We start from the raw sequence: 16,546 nt of genomic DNA, 5'->3' as shown, positions 1-16,546 counted from the left end.
CTAAGGACACAAAACAGTTGTACGCCGAGGCTGTAAACATTTGGTAATCGTCATGCGTGGTGGCCAGTGCACATAGTGAGGCTGTAGACATTTGGTAATCGCCATGCGTGGTGGCCGTGCACATAGTAAAGTAGGAGGTGCAGGAAGGAGTTGAGGACTGACCTGGGCATCGTAAGCATGACCCTGCTCAACACAGCAAAAAACAGCCAAGCCAAAACCAAATAAAAATAAATTTTAGCTGGGCAGTGGTGGCACACACCTTTAATCCCTGCAATCGGGAGGCAGAGGCAGGTGGATCTCTGTGAGTTCGAGGCCAGCCTGGTCTACAGATTGAGTTCCAGGACAGCCAGGGCTACGAAGAGAAACCCTGTCTCCCAAAAACCAAAAAATAATAAATTTCAAAAGGAAGAAATAATCTAATCATAAAATTGCAATGAAGAGGGAAGAAATTTGTTAATTTTCCTTTGGTATTCAGCCAACAGAAGTTATTACCACAGTGTGTGGTGTCATAAGTTTATACACGTATGTATAGTATAAAATTTAGTATACTTAGGGATCAGTATAATCCAAAGTTTAAGGCTTCCACTGATGATCTTAGAATGGATCCCCTGAGTATTCTAAACTAAAAAGTCATCTTCACTTAAGTCATTTGGATATTGGTAGGATCTTTTCTCTTTCAAGGAAGGTAGCTCTTCTTATGAATTGAGGAAAACTTTTTTATGTTGAAAAAGTTTAAATTACAGTTACATCAATTCCTCTTCCTTGTCCTTTCTCTTAACTCTTCCCATGCTCCTCACTCCCTCAAATTGATGGCCCCTTTTTTATAATTTTCTTTATATATATATGCATAAATATATAAATACAGTCTGCTCCCTTAGTGTGGCAGTGTGTGTGTTTGAATTCAGTGTTGTCTACTTTGTATTAGATAACCAATGAGGGGCCTCATCCCTGGAAGCTTATTCCCTGTTAGCAGTCATTAGTTACCTCTACTTCTTTGCTTGTGGGGTTTTTTGGGGGGTGGGGTGGGAGGGAGTTCGAGACAGGGTTTCTCTGTGTAGTTTTGGTACCTGTCCTGGATCTCATGCTGCAGACCAGGCTGGCCTCGAACTCACAGAGATCTGCCTGGTTCTGTCTCCCAAGTGCTGGGATTAAAGGCGTGTGGCACCACTGCCTGGCCCTTTAGTTCTTTGTTTAGGGGTGAGAAGGGATGGAGAAAACCCTTACAGTATATTCTGTTTTAAAGCACAATACTGAATTGTTATTAGCAATAATGAAATGTATTTCTTGTATCTTTTTGTTGTGTTGGTAAATGTTTCTTCAGAGGAGATAGATATGATGCCTTACGAGCCTGCATTGGAAATACATTGTGTCAGAAACTACACAATCTGAATGTCTTCCTAGTAAGTATCAATGAGGATGGGAATAAGTAGTTATTCAAACTGATGTTGATGGTCAAGTTAATTTTTTAAAGTCAACTGGATCTAAATGAGTGACTGACAAACCATATAACCTCCAGAGCTTAAAATTTTACTGTCTGGCCCTCTACATAAAAAGTTAACCAATTCATGATGTAAAGAATTTATGCATTTCAAAATAAAGCATGAATATAATAGCTTTCAACATTAAACGATTCTCTAGAAGTATTTTAAAAAGATGGAGATTTTTTTTCTCACTAAATTAAGAAAAGAGTAAATGTATTCTCTTTTTTAAATGTCTTAGTATATTTTGAGAGAATTTTTTCTCAAGAGCATGAAGCACTCTTGGCCAGTCTTACAAATAATACTTGGTTTTAATAATCATTTTTTTGTATAAAGTAATATTTTAAAGATTAACACTTACTGTTGAGATTTTTGCATGTAGATGGAACCTCTTAGAAGTATTAAGTTTCAAATTATCTATTTTACTTAAAATTCTTAGTAGACTTTGCCTTTCAGATGAGCTGACAAATGTCTAGAGTAAAGATTTTTCCTGTTCCCTAGCTCTGGGCTTGGGTGGTTTGGCTTTTTTTTTTTTTTTTTTTTTTTTCTGCCATTTTCTAGCCGCTGTAAAAAGGGAGCTCTGTGTTCAGCTTTTGCTAGGAATCTTCAAATGTTTTCTGTTTAAAGAAAGTATAAATGGTCTATTTTCCTTATTTGTTTTGTGCTTTCTTTAATTGAGACACTTATAAGGTGTTATAAAACCTGTAAAAGTAAAATCTACCACAAGTGAATCACTTGTATTTGTTGTAATAGCACTTAAAGAAAATTGAGTGAAAATTCTTTAAGTAGATTATAGTTTTATTGTCTGACATTTATACTCCTGTTCTCTTAAATAGGTAGGATGTGGCGCCATCGGCTGTGAAATGTTAAAGAACTTTGCATTACTGGGTGTTGGTACAAGCAGAGAGAAGGGAATGGTAAGATACAAGTCTTTTGAGAGTCAGCGTTTTTTATAATTCTGTTGTTGCCCTTTTTTGAGCTATCTTTGACTATACCAGCCTGTGTGTCAGGTAGATCATTAAGCTGAGAATTGGAGGATTTTAATTGTTTCTGGTCACTTTTTAAGTGACAAATTCTCTACTTCTCGGTCGGTTCTTAGCTTTCTGAAATTCTCCAAAACTGAAAACTTTGTTTCTTTTGTAGTTACCATCAAGATCAAAATTAAAAGGAACCTTTGTTGTCATAGCTTTGCAAACTGAAAACCATGTTATTATTTTGTTAGACTATTGTTAATTAACATGAACATGAGATGACATTAGGAAGCTGCAGAGTACTAATATAGTTTAGATGGTGAGTTTCAAACAGTGGGAATAATGCATACTTTGGTATACAGTTGAAATTCCTCAGACTGAGTTCATTGCAAAATAATTTCATATTTAGAATAGTTTCATTAGTGGTATTTTACCTTTCAGGATAAAAATTTCCATTACTGACTTCATATATTTATCTTGGTAACTAACAGTGACACTGCACAAGTAACTAAAGAGTATATGATAATCCACATTTTGGCGTATTGTTCTAGTTTTAATAGGATTCATTACTGTCACAGCTTTAGGTAGGTACATATTATAATATCCATGCTTAGCATTACTACACTGCTCCATAACCATGGGTCTAGTGGCTTAAAAGTTGTTTGATTTAAAAAATAAAATTCCCTTCTTTACTGTAAAGTTGTGGGTCACCTGATGTTTTAACTGTATGGATGGTCATAGTGCTTTTAGTAGATAAAGGTCTGGACAAGAGCTGTAATGAAGAAACCTATTGACAACACACAGCAAAATAAAGCATGTAATGTGGGCAGGCTGCTGTCAATCTCAACACAGATGTTTTTGTAACCAAACTGTAAGTGTTCATAGATACAACTAAGGTGGAAAGAGAAATCCCCAGGTACCTAGAATCAAGGGAGAAATGAAACATTTAATTAAACACAAGAGACTTTTTTTTTCTCTCTCTCTTTGATGTCTAAAACTTTAAAGTAGAAAATGAAATCACTCACCAGAAAATAAGACTCTTAGACTATGCTCCATACTCATGTATGGATCCAATGTTATATTGGGTAATTTCAAGCAGATATATTATAGAAAATTTAGGCCCATTGAAACCACCACAGCTCTTTAAACAGATGTAAAATTCAGTCATAGCTGTTCAGAGCACATAAACTATGCAGAGCAAACATTATCCATTGATGATTCACATTTTAAAAGATGGAACTGATCTCGTGAGGTGACTCATGAAGTAAAGATACTTGCCACCAAGTCTGACAACCTGATTTTCATCCTAAGGACCCACATAGTAGGAGAGAACTGACTCCCACAAGTTATCTTTTCGCCTCCACATACGCACCCCGGCATATACATGCCCGTACAACATGAACGTACACATACACACACACACAGCTGCACTTCACATGGATGCCCTAGTGTGACTTGTGCATGTGCTCACACACATAAATAAACAAGTATGTGTAATTAAATAAAAATTATCGGCAGTAGAGAAGGAACCACTTTATAGAAGAATCAGCCATCACAAAGGAATGAAGCCTCCTGAGACATATAAAAAAGGGAATACTTTAGGTAATAGAAAAATTTACATATGAAAAAAATCTTTAAATGTAAAGACAAAGATACAGAGAAGTAGGAACACAAGAAAAACAGCATTGACAACTTTTCCGTAATATATTCTGGACAATTAGTAGACCTAACAACCAGATAGATATAACTATAGTGAAGTTGTCAGGATACAGAAAGAGGTTCTAGAAGAGACATCTGAGTAACAGGCAGGGCAAGACATTGATGGAGATTAGCTTTATAATGAGGGAAAACGACTTTCAGCCTGCATTTCTGCATTTAATTGTCTTTCAAGAAGGGCAGAGTACAGGTATGTGACCTGTAAATGAAAAGTCTTTTACATGATGTAGGCATGCATGAAGGATAAGCCATGAAATTTATGGACATGCATACTTAAATTCAAGTATGTGAAATGATTTATTTTTAAAAATCTTTTAATAATTACTGATTTAAAATTGGGAAAATGATTTTTAAAAATCTTACTGAAGTGTTTAGTTAGAGCGTGGAAAGTTTAGATAACTTAATTAAAACTAATTTTAGAATTGTTTTTCTGCATGGGGAATTGAACCTTGGTCCTTGTGCATGCTGTCCACAAAGCTAAGTTGTATACCAGCCCCCTCCCCCCCATTTTTTTTTTTCTTTGAGATAGTGTCTTCCTGAGTTGCCTAGACTGCCCTTAAATTTACTTTGTAGTTTAGGCAGGCCTTGTAGTTAAAATCCTTCTGCCTCATTCTCCACAGAAGCTGAGATTTCTAGAAGAGAAGTGATATGTTTCAAAAGTTGGAACTGCAAAAATATGTTTAACTTATAAACCTACCATGAAAACTTGGTCAGTCTAGTAGAAGACAAAGTGGAAAGAATCAAAAGCAGGATTTCAGGAAACAAAAGGGCAAAACATTAATCACAGTGATTAATGAGGAGGTATTGTGAACTTTTATAAGACAGCGTCTGTTTAGCTTTGTGTTGAAGTTTCATCACCAACAAGCCCCTGAGAGAAGCATTCAGATGAAGGAAGATGTGTTCTGGTCATGGTTTCAGAGGTTTCCATCTTCAGCCTCTTGACTCTATCACTGTAGGTTTACAGTGAAGCAGGCATCATGGGGGGAATATCCTAAAGCTTCTCACCTCATGGAAGCCCAGAATCAAAGACACAGTGAACCTTTTTTCAGACATTGTGTCCCAACCCTACTCTTTGTAGTTGTTAAATTGAAAGAGATACCCTCTAACATAAAATTCCACAAAAAAGGTAGGCGCATTCCTCAGAAAAATTACTAAACGAAAATCAATGTGTGCACACTAGTCAACACCTGAAACTGGAACCCGTGCTGTGCAGTACTGTACCTAGGCCAGTCTTCTTCAGTCTGACTGAGTAGCACATGCATATTCAATACTCTACACATTATCTTGGCTCTTTGTTTTCTTTCATCTTACAGAATTAAAAGTCTAAGCTTCCTTAAGGGGCTAAATTGCAAGTACTTTTAGGCCTATAGATCAATTGTGACAGCTAGTTGACTGCCCTGAGAACATGCAAATAGTCACAGATGTAAAAATCATTTTAAAAAATACTCAACTGCTGTGTAGTTTACAGGTCCTGCCTTAGTTGGACTATGCTCATTGACTAAACATTAATTGGAATTAAATCTAACAGTGATAGCATATTATTGGCAATCATTCAGAATTTTACTTTTGTAATGACTTTTACTACAAAAAATAATTTGAGGGTACTGTTTCAGTCATAGTGAGAAATGCAAAACAGATTTATTTGTTTTGTTCTCCTCTGCTACAAGGTTACAGTTACAGATCCTGACTTGATAGAAAAATCCAACCTAAACAGACAGTTCCTATTTCGACCTCATCACATCCAGGTTTGTCACCGTTTTCTTCTTCTAAATAGATAATGGTTGCTGGGGGCTTCCGTCCTTTGTTAGACTCTTAAGAGAAAGAACGAAGTGTTCTTTGGGAAGAACAAAATTGGAGAAAATCAAAAGTTGTCTTTTGTACATAATAAAGTTGGGTTTTGCATTGATTTTTGGATGTTAATATTTAAGTTGCAAAACATGAATAGTACTTTTCATTTTGTGATCACCAAAGTATGTTTCCATGAACAAGTTCTTTAATTGGAGGTTTTAACAAAGCACACATTTTAACTCTGCTTTTTGTTTTAGAGCAGGCCAGGTTTAGTGTTTAAAATTGCCATACTATTTTTATTTAGCATCCCCTTTTATTGTAAAAGACTACTTAGTTTTCTCAAAGATCAAAATGTTTAAATCAGGAAAAGAAACAGGCAGTTCATGGTAGCCTGTTCCTTTAATCAGTGTACTCAAGGGCAGAGGCAGGTAGATCTCTTGAGTTCCAAGCCAGCCTGGTCTACAAGTGAGTAATAGGCTGGTGATAGTTCCATGGTGAAACCCTGTATCAGAAAACAGTGCGGAAAAGAAAGAAATGTTCATCAAAAGCATGTGCTTTAGGTTTCAATTTTTCCCTTGTGTTGTCAACTCATTGTCAGCCTTGGGAAATGAAGTTTAGGCATGTTATGAACAAGAAGAGACTACAACAGATGTCATAGTTAACCTGATAACCTCTTATATAAACACGGAGGACATGACATTGGAGCCTCTTGTGAAGTAAAATACCCTTTAAAACAGTTCATTTTGTGTGTTATCTCTAGATGAACAATGAAGACCTATCTATAAATTTCCTGAGTTCTAAGAGTTTCTGACTTCGTTCTTAGAGTAAGAAATAAAACATGTTATAATTGAGCTAGGAGAGACAGAAAGACCATTAAATCAGATGCACAAATTCAAAGGATGCTAAAGAATGTAGATTCAGAGCCAGTATTCAAAATGAACCTTCAGAGCACCTGAAATGACACCATAATTCAATGATGGCTTAACCTTTAATTTAAAAAAAAAAAAGGAATTATTTTTAAGACTTAACTAGTATTTTTTAATATTTTAAAATCTCGAAAGCACTTCGCTACACAATGAAGGTTGTTTAGATTGTTAATATGTAAACTATTTGAACTAGTTTCATTACCTTGCTATCACCTCATAGATCTTCCAAATGGTTAGTATATGTAAATTCAGTCATAGTTCATCTTTTCTGTTTAACATTTATTCCTTCTGTTTTTATTTGTTACTTGTTTAGAAACCTAAAAGCTATACTGCTGCTGAAGCAACTCTGAAAATAAATCCTCAATTAAAAATAGATGCACATCTGAACAAAGTTTGTCCAGCCACTGAGAGTATATACAGTGATGAATTTTACACTAAGCAAGATATCATTATTACAGCACTAGATAATGTGGAAGCCAGGAGATATGTAGACAGGTATGTTCTTGAAATTCAAGTGCATAAAGAACTACTTTCATTTTTATTTTTGTTTTTCACCCTCACTTTTTGAAAAACTACCAAATTTTCTGATTATTTTTTATGTCACTCTAATAGCACTACTCAAATTCAAGCATGCTGATGATTTCCTATTATACTTAGAAAAGTTAAATATTGATAAAACAGCATGAATGTTTTTCATGCAATACCTACCGCCTGGCCATTGCTCCCACTTTAAATGTGCACAGTCTTCCCTGGCTCTCCTTATTCTAGCTGTTGATGCCTTCTCTAGGTTCTCAAAGGCCTTTTTACCTTGGGAACAAAATTGGTTTTTGGCCTCAGGAAATTGTACTTCTCTCCCTCCAAAATTCTCCCCAAATGTACCTGCCTGTTCTTTCCTTTAAGCCATTCCCTCATCTTTCAGTTTCAGCCTAAATATCTTTCTTCAAACAGATGTTATCTGCCTTTCTTAATACTTTTTCATTGTGGCACTTATTTTTTTTTACATATGTGTTTACTTAATGTTTGTTTCTTTACTAAATCTTTCATCCAGAGACCATTTGTTTTCCACCACTCTATCTTCAATGCCAATCATCTGATTTTATTCAATGTGATTTATGAAATCAGTCATTGAATGAATCATTCTATGACTACAATGTTAGTATACTAGAGCATATGTCAGAAGGTTTACCAGTTGAGAAATGGGAAAGAAGACAAATCTTGAGCAGAAGAAAGAAAAAAAGAAAAAAAATGCATTTATTGTTGGGTGATTATGTGTTATAGGGCCTATATACAGAAAATTTAAGAAAAACATGACAAATGAAAGTAGTTACTACTGCTTGGAATAAAGACTAATTGAGAAAATATGGTGTAGTAGAACCTATAGTCAGAAAATAACCAAATAATAAATAGAAAGAAAGTGAAGAAAGAATAACATAGTTAGTAATTAAGGTGAAAATAGAAGTTTAAAAACTCCAGGATTTGGGGGTAGTAAGTGGAAAGAAGCAAAGTATTAGGTTGGACAACAGATTTTTACATATGTCATAGGGCTAGGAAGTAGAACTGTTATGTTCTGTTTCCTACAACACTGCATTCAGAAATTATCAGCATGTGGAATATTAAATACAGAAGTAGCTGTCCTCTGTTTACCTTTTATTGCTCACTTTTGTGGTTTGTTTGTTTTGTTTTTTTTTCCCACATATTTTGTCTCCAAATAGCCGTTGCTTAGCAAACCTCCGGCCTCTCCTAGATTCTGGAACAATGGGCACAAAGGGACACACTGAAATTATTGTACCTCAGTTGACTGAATCTTATAACAGTCACGTAAGTCGGTATATTGAAAAAATGTCTGTCTTTTTGTGTCATAATTTTTGTCTCCGTTGAGGATTCAGTAAATTTGCTTCACTTTATTAATTTTGGTTTTCGCTATCTATGTGCATCTGCGTTTTTAAATATGTTGACACAGGATTTCAGTGTGTGTTCAGGGTGTAAGGCGCACACCTGTGTGTAGTCCAGGGTTCAATGTCAGGTATCCTCCTCTGTTGGACTCTTACTTTTGAGACAAGGTACTGGCCCGCAAGTGCCAGGGATGCCCCTGGCTCCCAACCCTCCGCCTCTGCCTCTCCTGTGCTGGATTATAAGCACATACATCCACACATGCTTTTTCATGGTGCTTGAGAGCAGATGTCGGTCTTCAGGCTTACCCAGCTAACAGTCTATGAACTGAGCCATTTCTCTGGTCCCTACATAAAATTTTTAGAAATCATCAAAAAAAATTTTATCTATTTCTTAGAACTTTTAAGTTTTCTAACAACCCTAGAGTTTAAAACACTTTTAGGAGCAATTAAAGTTTTGGACTGAAAACAGAACTGTCACCAAAGACTTGGAATCATATCCATCTGCTATCTTTTGGTGTTATTGTGTAAGATAATTAGCTGGCATATAAAGAATGAAGATTACAAGTCTAATAGCTTTGTACTCATTTCTAATTTTATCTTCATTAAGAATTTATGACCCAGCATGCATTATTAGAAATACATGTGAAACCTAGTACATAAACCTGGTAATTTACCCAGAATCTACCTGAAAAAGTCAGATTCTTCAGAGAAAGAGAGAAAGTATTTTAGATGATAAAATGTAAAATTTTGACCCTCATAAATGATTTTACAATATTGCTAAAGTTGAGACTGTCAGTCTAGGAAATAATTGTATCCTTTATTATTTTAAAATGGACAATTCAAGTAAAATAATTCAAGGTGTATGGTTTTTATAAGTATCATTGTCCCTTGATTTAAAGAGTATGTTTCAGTTAGTAAGTTTTTTAATTCTTAGGGTTCACTGTTTACCCATTATCTTTCATGAAATACATTGATACATTTAATGATGATAATGTAATAGATTAAGCTGTTTAATTAGTGTATTAAACAGGAGGAAAAAGATGATATGCAAAATTTCATGGGAAGATTTTCACAGTAGGGAATTCTTTCATTCAACTGCATTTGCTAAAATTTCTCCTAGTTTTTTATTTCAGATTCTTGTAAAACAATTTAATATTCTTAATAGTGTTCCTCTTTGAATTATAGTAGGTGGTAGCTCATAAATCAGCAAATTAAAATAGATATCTCTATGTAAAAGGGCATAAATTGAGTAATTTTTGACTGAGTAAACCAGTAAGCCTAGGCTGTAAACACAGCCTCTAATAGACAAGGAGATCTTGAGTAGTGCTTCTCTAGTGAGACAGCTTACTCATTCTCCATTTATTTAATATCTGTTTTCTCTAGGAAACTATGAAGAGTCTTATTCTCAAATGTTTTTCTTCATGTAGAGACCTGGAATATGCTGAGAACTTATAATAAGGATTCTTGAATCACTTTTCAAAGTAAAAAGTAATGTTATAAAATTTTACATGTCACCTGAAATTTAGAGAAGAAAACAATGAATAGTGTGTGGTGATCTGCCATTAGGACTTTCTGCCACGCCACACCAGTACCCAGCAGTAAATAATACTGAGATTTTTATTTCTTAATAGCGGGACCCCCCAGAGGAGGAAATACCGTTTTGTACTCTGAAGTCCTTTCCAGCTGCTATTGAACATACTATCCAGTGGGCAAGAGACAAGGTGAGAAAGTTCTTAATGACTTCATCCTCTCTGAATTAGAAAAGGGCATGTTATAACTTCTAAATATACCTGCCACTTTGTTTTTTCTTTACAGTTTGAAAGTTCCTTTTCCCACAAGCCTTCACTTTTTAACAAATTTTGGCAAGCCTATCCTTCTGCAGAAGATGTCTTACAGGTAAAGGTTAATGCCTTTTACTACAGACTTAATGCTTGATGTCCTTATAACCTTGTTTCCAGTTACCTAAAAATGTGAAAACCTTCCTGAAGAAATAAGAGTGGTCCATTTGACCACAGTGAAATGTTACTGGGAATCCTGAAATTAGGTCACTGATAGCCTTTTTTAAAAAAAAATTGAAGTGAATTGTATGTCATTGTCACTGTTTTACCTTAAAATGTTAGTTTTTGTTGTTCAACCCAGTGAGAGCAACAGGTAATCAAAGGGTTTGGTAAACTCTTGGGAAAAAGTTCAGATTAATTCAAGTGAAAATAATCATGACTGGACAGTAATCTCATTGCTCTCATAATAAGGTCAACTTCAAAGATACTGCCTTGCATTTCTTGATCATATACAACTGAAAAGATCAATTTTATATTAACTATTATCCTATAATAGATAATAGGTCCTCATATACTAAGGACCTCTTTTGTACTTAGGAAAACATGAAGGTACGTAATGAATTAAGAAACTTCAAATCTGAAATTTCATTTGCTATCCCCTCCTATTCTATTCAAAATGAAAAAAAAAATGAAGAAAAAAAATGAAAGAATGAGAGATAAGGGCTTGAACCAAAAGAAAAAAAAAAAAAAAGAATGAAAATACTAAGCCTGTGAGTCCATCTTTCAGGCTTTGACTCATACTTTTGGAATGTGTATATGCTTGTAATTGAAAGTGTTTAATTTTTCTTTGTTTTCCTTTTACTCTAGAAAATACAAAATGGACAGAGTTTAGAAGGCTGTTTTCAAGTTATTAAGCTACTTAGCAGAAGACCCAGAAATTGGTCCCAGTGTGTAGAATTAGCAAGACTAAAGTTTGAAAAATATTTTAACCATAAGGTAGGTGTACATTCTAAGACATTAAGCAAAGATCTGTCCTTGGCCTATTTATTCCTAATGTCCCTGACTTTAAGTGTCTGTTGTTTTCTTACACCCAGCCTTTCACAAGTAAATAGTTAGCTGAGTGTAAAGGCCAGGCATTGACCAGTTTGTCTTTGAATGTTACTAATTAAAACATTTAGCTTTACTTACTGGCTTGATTGTCAGCTGACCCTAGGTACAAAGTTGGGTTTTAGACAGATAAATTTTTTCTCGAGGTAATAGGAATGCATTCATTAAGAAGCTTGTTCAGAAAAGAAACAAGAGACTAATAATTCAGATGAAAATTTTGTTCGAATTTTGCCTTTTCCAAACATAACTCATAAACACATCTTATGTGTTTTCTTTGTCTGAAAATCAAATGATTAAGAAGTACATTGCGTGGTTGGGGACTTAGCTCAGTGGTAGAGAACTTGCCTAACAAGCGCAAGGCCCTGGGTTCGCTCCTCAGCTCTGGGAAAAAAAAAAAAAAAAAAAAAGAAGTACATTGCACAATGTAGTGGTAGGCATCGAATAAGCTAATCCATATAAAGCATTTAGGATAGGCCAAGGCACGTATTCAGTAATACTACCTGTTATTCTTGATTGCAGTCACATAGCTAACAGACTATATCCTGTACTTTTTTAATCCCTCCCTCAGGCCCTTACCTTATACGTTCATCTTTTAAAAACAGTCTTTGAGGGCTGGAGAGATGGCTCAGAGATTAAGAGCACTGACTGATCTTCCAGAGGTCCTGAGTTCAATTCCCAGCAATCACATGGTGCCTCACAACCATCTATAATGAATTCTGATGTCCTCTTCTGGTGTGCAGACATACATACAAACAACACTGTATACATAATAAATAAATACATCTTAGAAAAAACAAAAACAATCTTTGAATACACTTGTGTTTTCTTCCTGCATGATTTGCTTTTTAGAGAAATGGTCTAAGTTCACATCTCACCAGGAAATAGGACTTCTTTCCTTCATATTCCACCTGTTTTTATCATAATTATCAGTGGCTTTTTGTTTCTCTTTGCTCTTTTTAGTTTATATCTTTTGTGAGTGTTTTTGTTTGGTTGGGATTTTATTTTTATTATTACATTTTTAATTATTTGTTTTGTAGAAGGGTGGGGTGTGCTCATGTCACAATACTCATGTGGAGGTTAAAGGGCAAATTACAGGAATCATTTCCATCCACCATGTGGGTCCTAGGGATCAGATTCAGGTTATCATGCTTGGCAGTAAGTAGCTTTACCTGCTGAGCATCAGCCCTGTTTTATTATCATCATCATTATTATTATTGAAAAAATGAACCATGGAAATAAAAGAGTATAATGTCCATAGTAATCATTATTTACCTTTCACCTAGATTTAAGCATTAGTTTACAGATCTGTATCATATTCTCACCCTCTTCCAATCACATCTTCAGTATATAATTTTGAAATGCTGAATGCCATTTGTTTTTAATGTCTATTCTAAAGGTTAGCTCTTAGAATAAAGCAAAATTATTAAAATATGCCATTTGTACAATAGGAATGAAGTAGTCAATATTCATTCATGTGTGTTATAAGAAAGCTAAAACAGCAGAATAGGAGAAAACATAAACAGATTTGTACATGGCTACAAGACCTCACTGTGTTATCTTTTAAGTTTGTTTTGTTTGATTTATGAATCCTGAGCAAATATGAGCAAAGCTTATATTTTTTAACTTTAGGGTTTTTTCTTCAGATAGCAACAAAGAGTAGGGATTTTTTTTTCATTCTTCCTTTTCCTCTTTTAGGCTCTACAGCTTCTTCACTGTTTCCCTCTTGACACACGATTAAAAGATGGCAGTGAGTATAAGTATTAAGAAGAAATTATAATGTAACACACTGGATATGACCAATATTTATTGAAAACAATATTTTATCTTTTTACCAGGTTTGTTTTGGCAGTCACCAAAAAGGCCGCCTTCTCCAATAAAATTTGATTTAAATGAATCTTTGTAAGTATATGTGTATATTTTCACTGTAAATATCTTAGCTATACACTGCAGGGTCTTCAGTGTTAAATGATTAAAACTCTTAATCCCAAAGTTAACAAGTCATTCTGGTCAAAAGAGCCAGCCACATCTTTCCACACAAATGTGCATCCATTCATTTACATGGTAAATAATTATTCTTTGTAATATCTACTCCATAAAAAACCAAGTCACCCCTACCTTCGCCCATAAGAAAATAAAATGATAATAAATGTTCTTACACTAACTAAAGCTAAAGATGCTTTACTTAAGGTGGATTCAATTAATACTAGCTGCCTAAATTAATACAGGTAATGTTTTAGCTTGTCTCTGTGGATGCCTGTACGTGTACACTGTTTTTAGAGTCATACTTAATTGTGTATATTCTCATCAGACACTTAGCTTACCTTCACTAATCTTTTCTTCTACAAATGGCACTTCGCTTAATTTTCCCATCTATTGCTTGATTCAGAACTTGAGTTACATTATCATAAATTGCCTTTCCGACATGACATACCCATTTTTGTTTTTAAGTAAATTATTTTGCTTGGTTCAAACCTAATGTATTCTCATTCATACCTGATACATGTTTTCTCATAAATTAAAAGGACTTTTCTCCAAGTATTCTAATAGTTTTTACTCACTTTTCTCTTCATAGTATTGCTAGTGACTACTTGAATATTATGAATGTTTTTGATAAGCATTTTTGTATCAAAAGAGAATTTGGTATTTTAGTCTAGACAAGAATTTCATTGTCTTAACTTTAAAAAGGGTAAAAACTATTATGACACAAAAATTCTTGAAATGTAACTCTTAGGTGTTAATACAAAGGTTGTATTTGCTGTTGACTTAAATATCTTCATTAAAACTGCCATTCGAACTTCTTTTTCTGTTTTTATTTCAAAAGGCATCTCAGTTTTCTTCAGAGTGCTGCAAAATTATATGCTACAGTATATTGCATTCCATTTTCAGAAAAGGTAAGGTACTGTTCACGCCCTAGCAAGTGATTCAAAACCCAGGTTGAATTGGTTGGTAGCATCGAAATGTGTTTTTAGATCCTAAGAGTCATTCTTTTGTTTGTTTGGTTCATACGTGAGCTCACATAGCTGAGGCTTGTCCAGAATCCACTGTGTAGCTGGAACTCGCCCTGAGCTCCACATCTTCCTGCTTCACCTCATAAGTGCTTGGATTATAGGCATGTACCTTCATGCCCAGCTAATCATTCTTTTGCATTGAAAGAGAAAAACATTTTATTTTTATTGTGTTATTGTCCGTTCTAACTTGCAAAAGCTGGCTACTGATTGCAGTACTGGTAAATAGAAAATATTAATTTTTCTTTCTGAATTTAAATGCTGAAATAATATTTCGGAAAAAGCAATCATACTTAAGTAATAAAAGTATTTATAACCTGCTTACTTATTTCTGTTATCCTAAGTTGCTCTGAATTAAAACTCATGAGCCATGTCATAGCATTTAAAAATGCTTCTTAGAGCTAGATTCTTTTTCTCTTTTAGTGTTAGTTTTCATACATTTTCAGAAATCTAAGAGTTCTCTTATTTTGATTTTTGTACCTTAGAATCATACTCACTCTGTCAGACCTCGTCTTTTTTGAGTCCTATCCAACAGGTTCGTTAGAGTTTTGTGAGACAGCGCATGGGCATAAGTTAGCTTTCTCTTTAATACATGTTAGAGTTATATAAATTCCGCCTTCAAGTAAACTGATGAGAGGAGTAGAAAAAGGTCTTAGTTTTTGTCATTATCTTGTTTAAAATAGGGTTTTATTAGTAGATACACAAACTCTCCAAGACTAGCTTCAAGTTCCGGATCTTCAGCCTTTTAACTGTTGGAATTACAGATGTGTGCTACCGAATCTGGATCTGTATTTAACATTTAATATGCCTATTTTAGATGAATCTTTCTGATCAGTGCCACATAAAGATCTGGGAATAAGTGATAGTATTCATTCTTGTGTTACAAGTCCTAACTAGCCTCAAAAGCAGTCTGTTTTTCATAGGTGCTTCCTAGTAGTAAATGTAGATGCAGGTTCATCTAGTTCAACTTGAACCATTATCGTTTTGCTTCTCAGTATATGAATTTGATTAATTTATAAAGTAGAGCATTACTCGGGAAAGGTAAACCTTAGACACTGAAGTTACAGGAATGTGTTCCCTTTTTTAAAATTTGCAGAAAGAACAAAAATTTAAAGTTTGTTAACTAATAAGTGCATTTTCTCTCCAAGCCTCCTTTCCCCCAATAACCTTTATGGCTGATAATTCTGACACAATGGAGGTCAATGTTTCAAATGGATATAAATACATGAGTGATAATGTTGCTTAATTAAGTTGCTAAATAGTTAATGTGATAAAAGGACCTTTTTTTATAGTTTTTAATCTCAGATTCAGTGTTCAAAGAAATGTGTTGATAAAATTAACCTTTTTTTTTAATAAATCAGGACTTATCAGTGGATACCCTCATGGATATTGTTTCAGAAGTTAAAATTCAGGAATTCAAACCTTCCAACAAGGTAAGATAGAAGTCCATTCACTCAGCTAGCTAGTGGTTATTAAACTGCTGCTTATAGCAAATCTCATTCTTAGCCTGGAGAATACCGTAATGAACAGTCTTTGTCCTTAAGGACATTTTATTCCAAAGAGGAGATGGGCTATAAAAAGAAATGCACCCAGAGGCTGCCTAGCTGACCTACCACTTGGGCTGGTGTTGAAGAGACAGAAGCAGCTCCTAGCCTTAGTCAGAGGGAACTGTCCTGACAGTGGTGGTAAATACAGGCATACCCAGGAAAAGCTGTCAGTGATCACAAGGACACAGGCTTTAATGAAGTGGTAGAAGCTAATGAGACAGATGAGACAGAACTGGGTTCTCTGTACACATCGCTGAGGTCCGGACAAAATTTCTCAGGGAGATTGGAGGGAGCTTGAGAAATATGGCTAGTTTTTTTTTTGTTGTTGTTTTTCTTTG

The 16,546-nt window shown here is 34.6% G+C and overlaps 1 protein-coding gene across 1 annotated transcript in view; it reads left to right on the top strand.

The window, feature by feature from the left end:
- Nucleotides 1-16,546, top strand: part of Uba6 (ubiquitin like modifier activating enzyme 6) — a 69,537-nt gene that overhangs the window by 29,570 nt on the left and 23,421 nt on the right. The window contains exons 16-27 of the mRNA XM_006983813.4: nucleotides 1,322-1,400; nucleotides 2,315-2,395; nucleotides 5,833-5,910; nucleotides 7,193-7,374; nucleotides 8,592-8,697; nucleotides 10,403-10,492; nucleotides 10,587-10,667; nucleotides 11,417-11,545; nucleotides 13,352-13,403; nucleotides 13,492-13,555; nucleotides 14,478-14,547; nucleotides 16,023-16,094. Of these exons, the coding sequence (XP_006983875.1) occupies nucleotides 1,322-1,400; nucleotides 2,315-2,395; nucleotides 5,833-5,910; nucleotides 7,193-7,374; nucleotides 8,592-8,697; nucleotides 10,403-10,492; nucleotides 10,587-10,667; nucleotides 11,417-11,545; nucleotides 13,352-13,403; nucleotides 13,492-13,555; nucleotides 14,478-14,547; nucleotides 16,023-16,094 (1,084 nt within the window). The remainder of the gene's footprint in view (nucleotides 1-1,321; nucleotides 1,401-2,314; nucleotides 2,396-5,832; nucleotides 5,911-7,192; nucleotides 7,375-8,591; nucleotides 8,698-10,402; nucleotides 10,493-10,586; nucleotides 10,668-11,416; nucleotides 11,546-13,351; nucleotides 13,404-13,491; nucleotides 13,556-14,477; nucleotides 14,548-16,022; nucleotides 16,095-16,546) is intronic.

The sequence above is a fragment of the Peromyscus maniculatus genome, chromosome 10, assembly GCF_049852395.1.
Source record: "Peromyscus maniculatus bairdii isolate BWxNUB_F1_BW_parent chromosome 10, HU_Pman_BW_mat_3.1, whole genome shotgun sequence".
In the NCBI taxonomy this organism is placed as follows: domain Eukaryota; kingdom Metazoa; phylum Chordata; class Mammalia; order Rodentia; family Cricetidae; genus Peromyscus; species Peromyscus maniculatus.
Note: the sequence above shows the minus strand (reverse complement) of the source record. Positions and strands in the feature narration are given on the sequence as shown.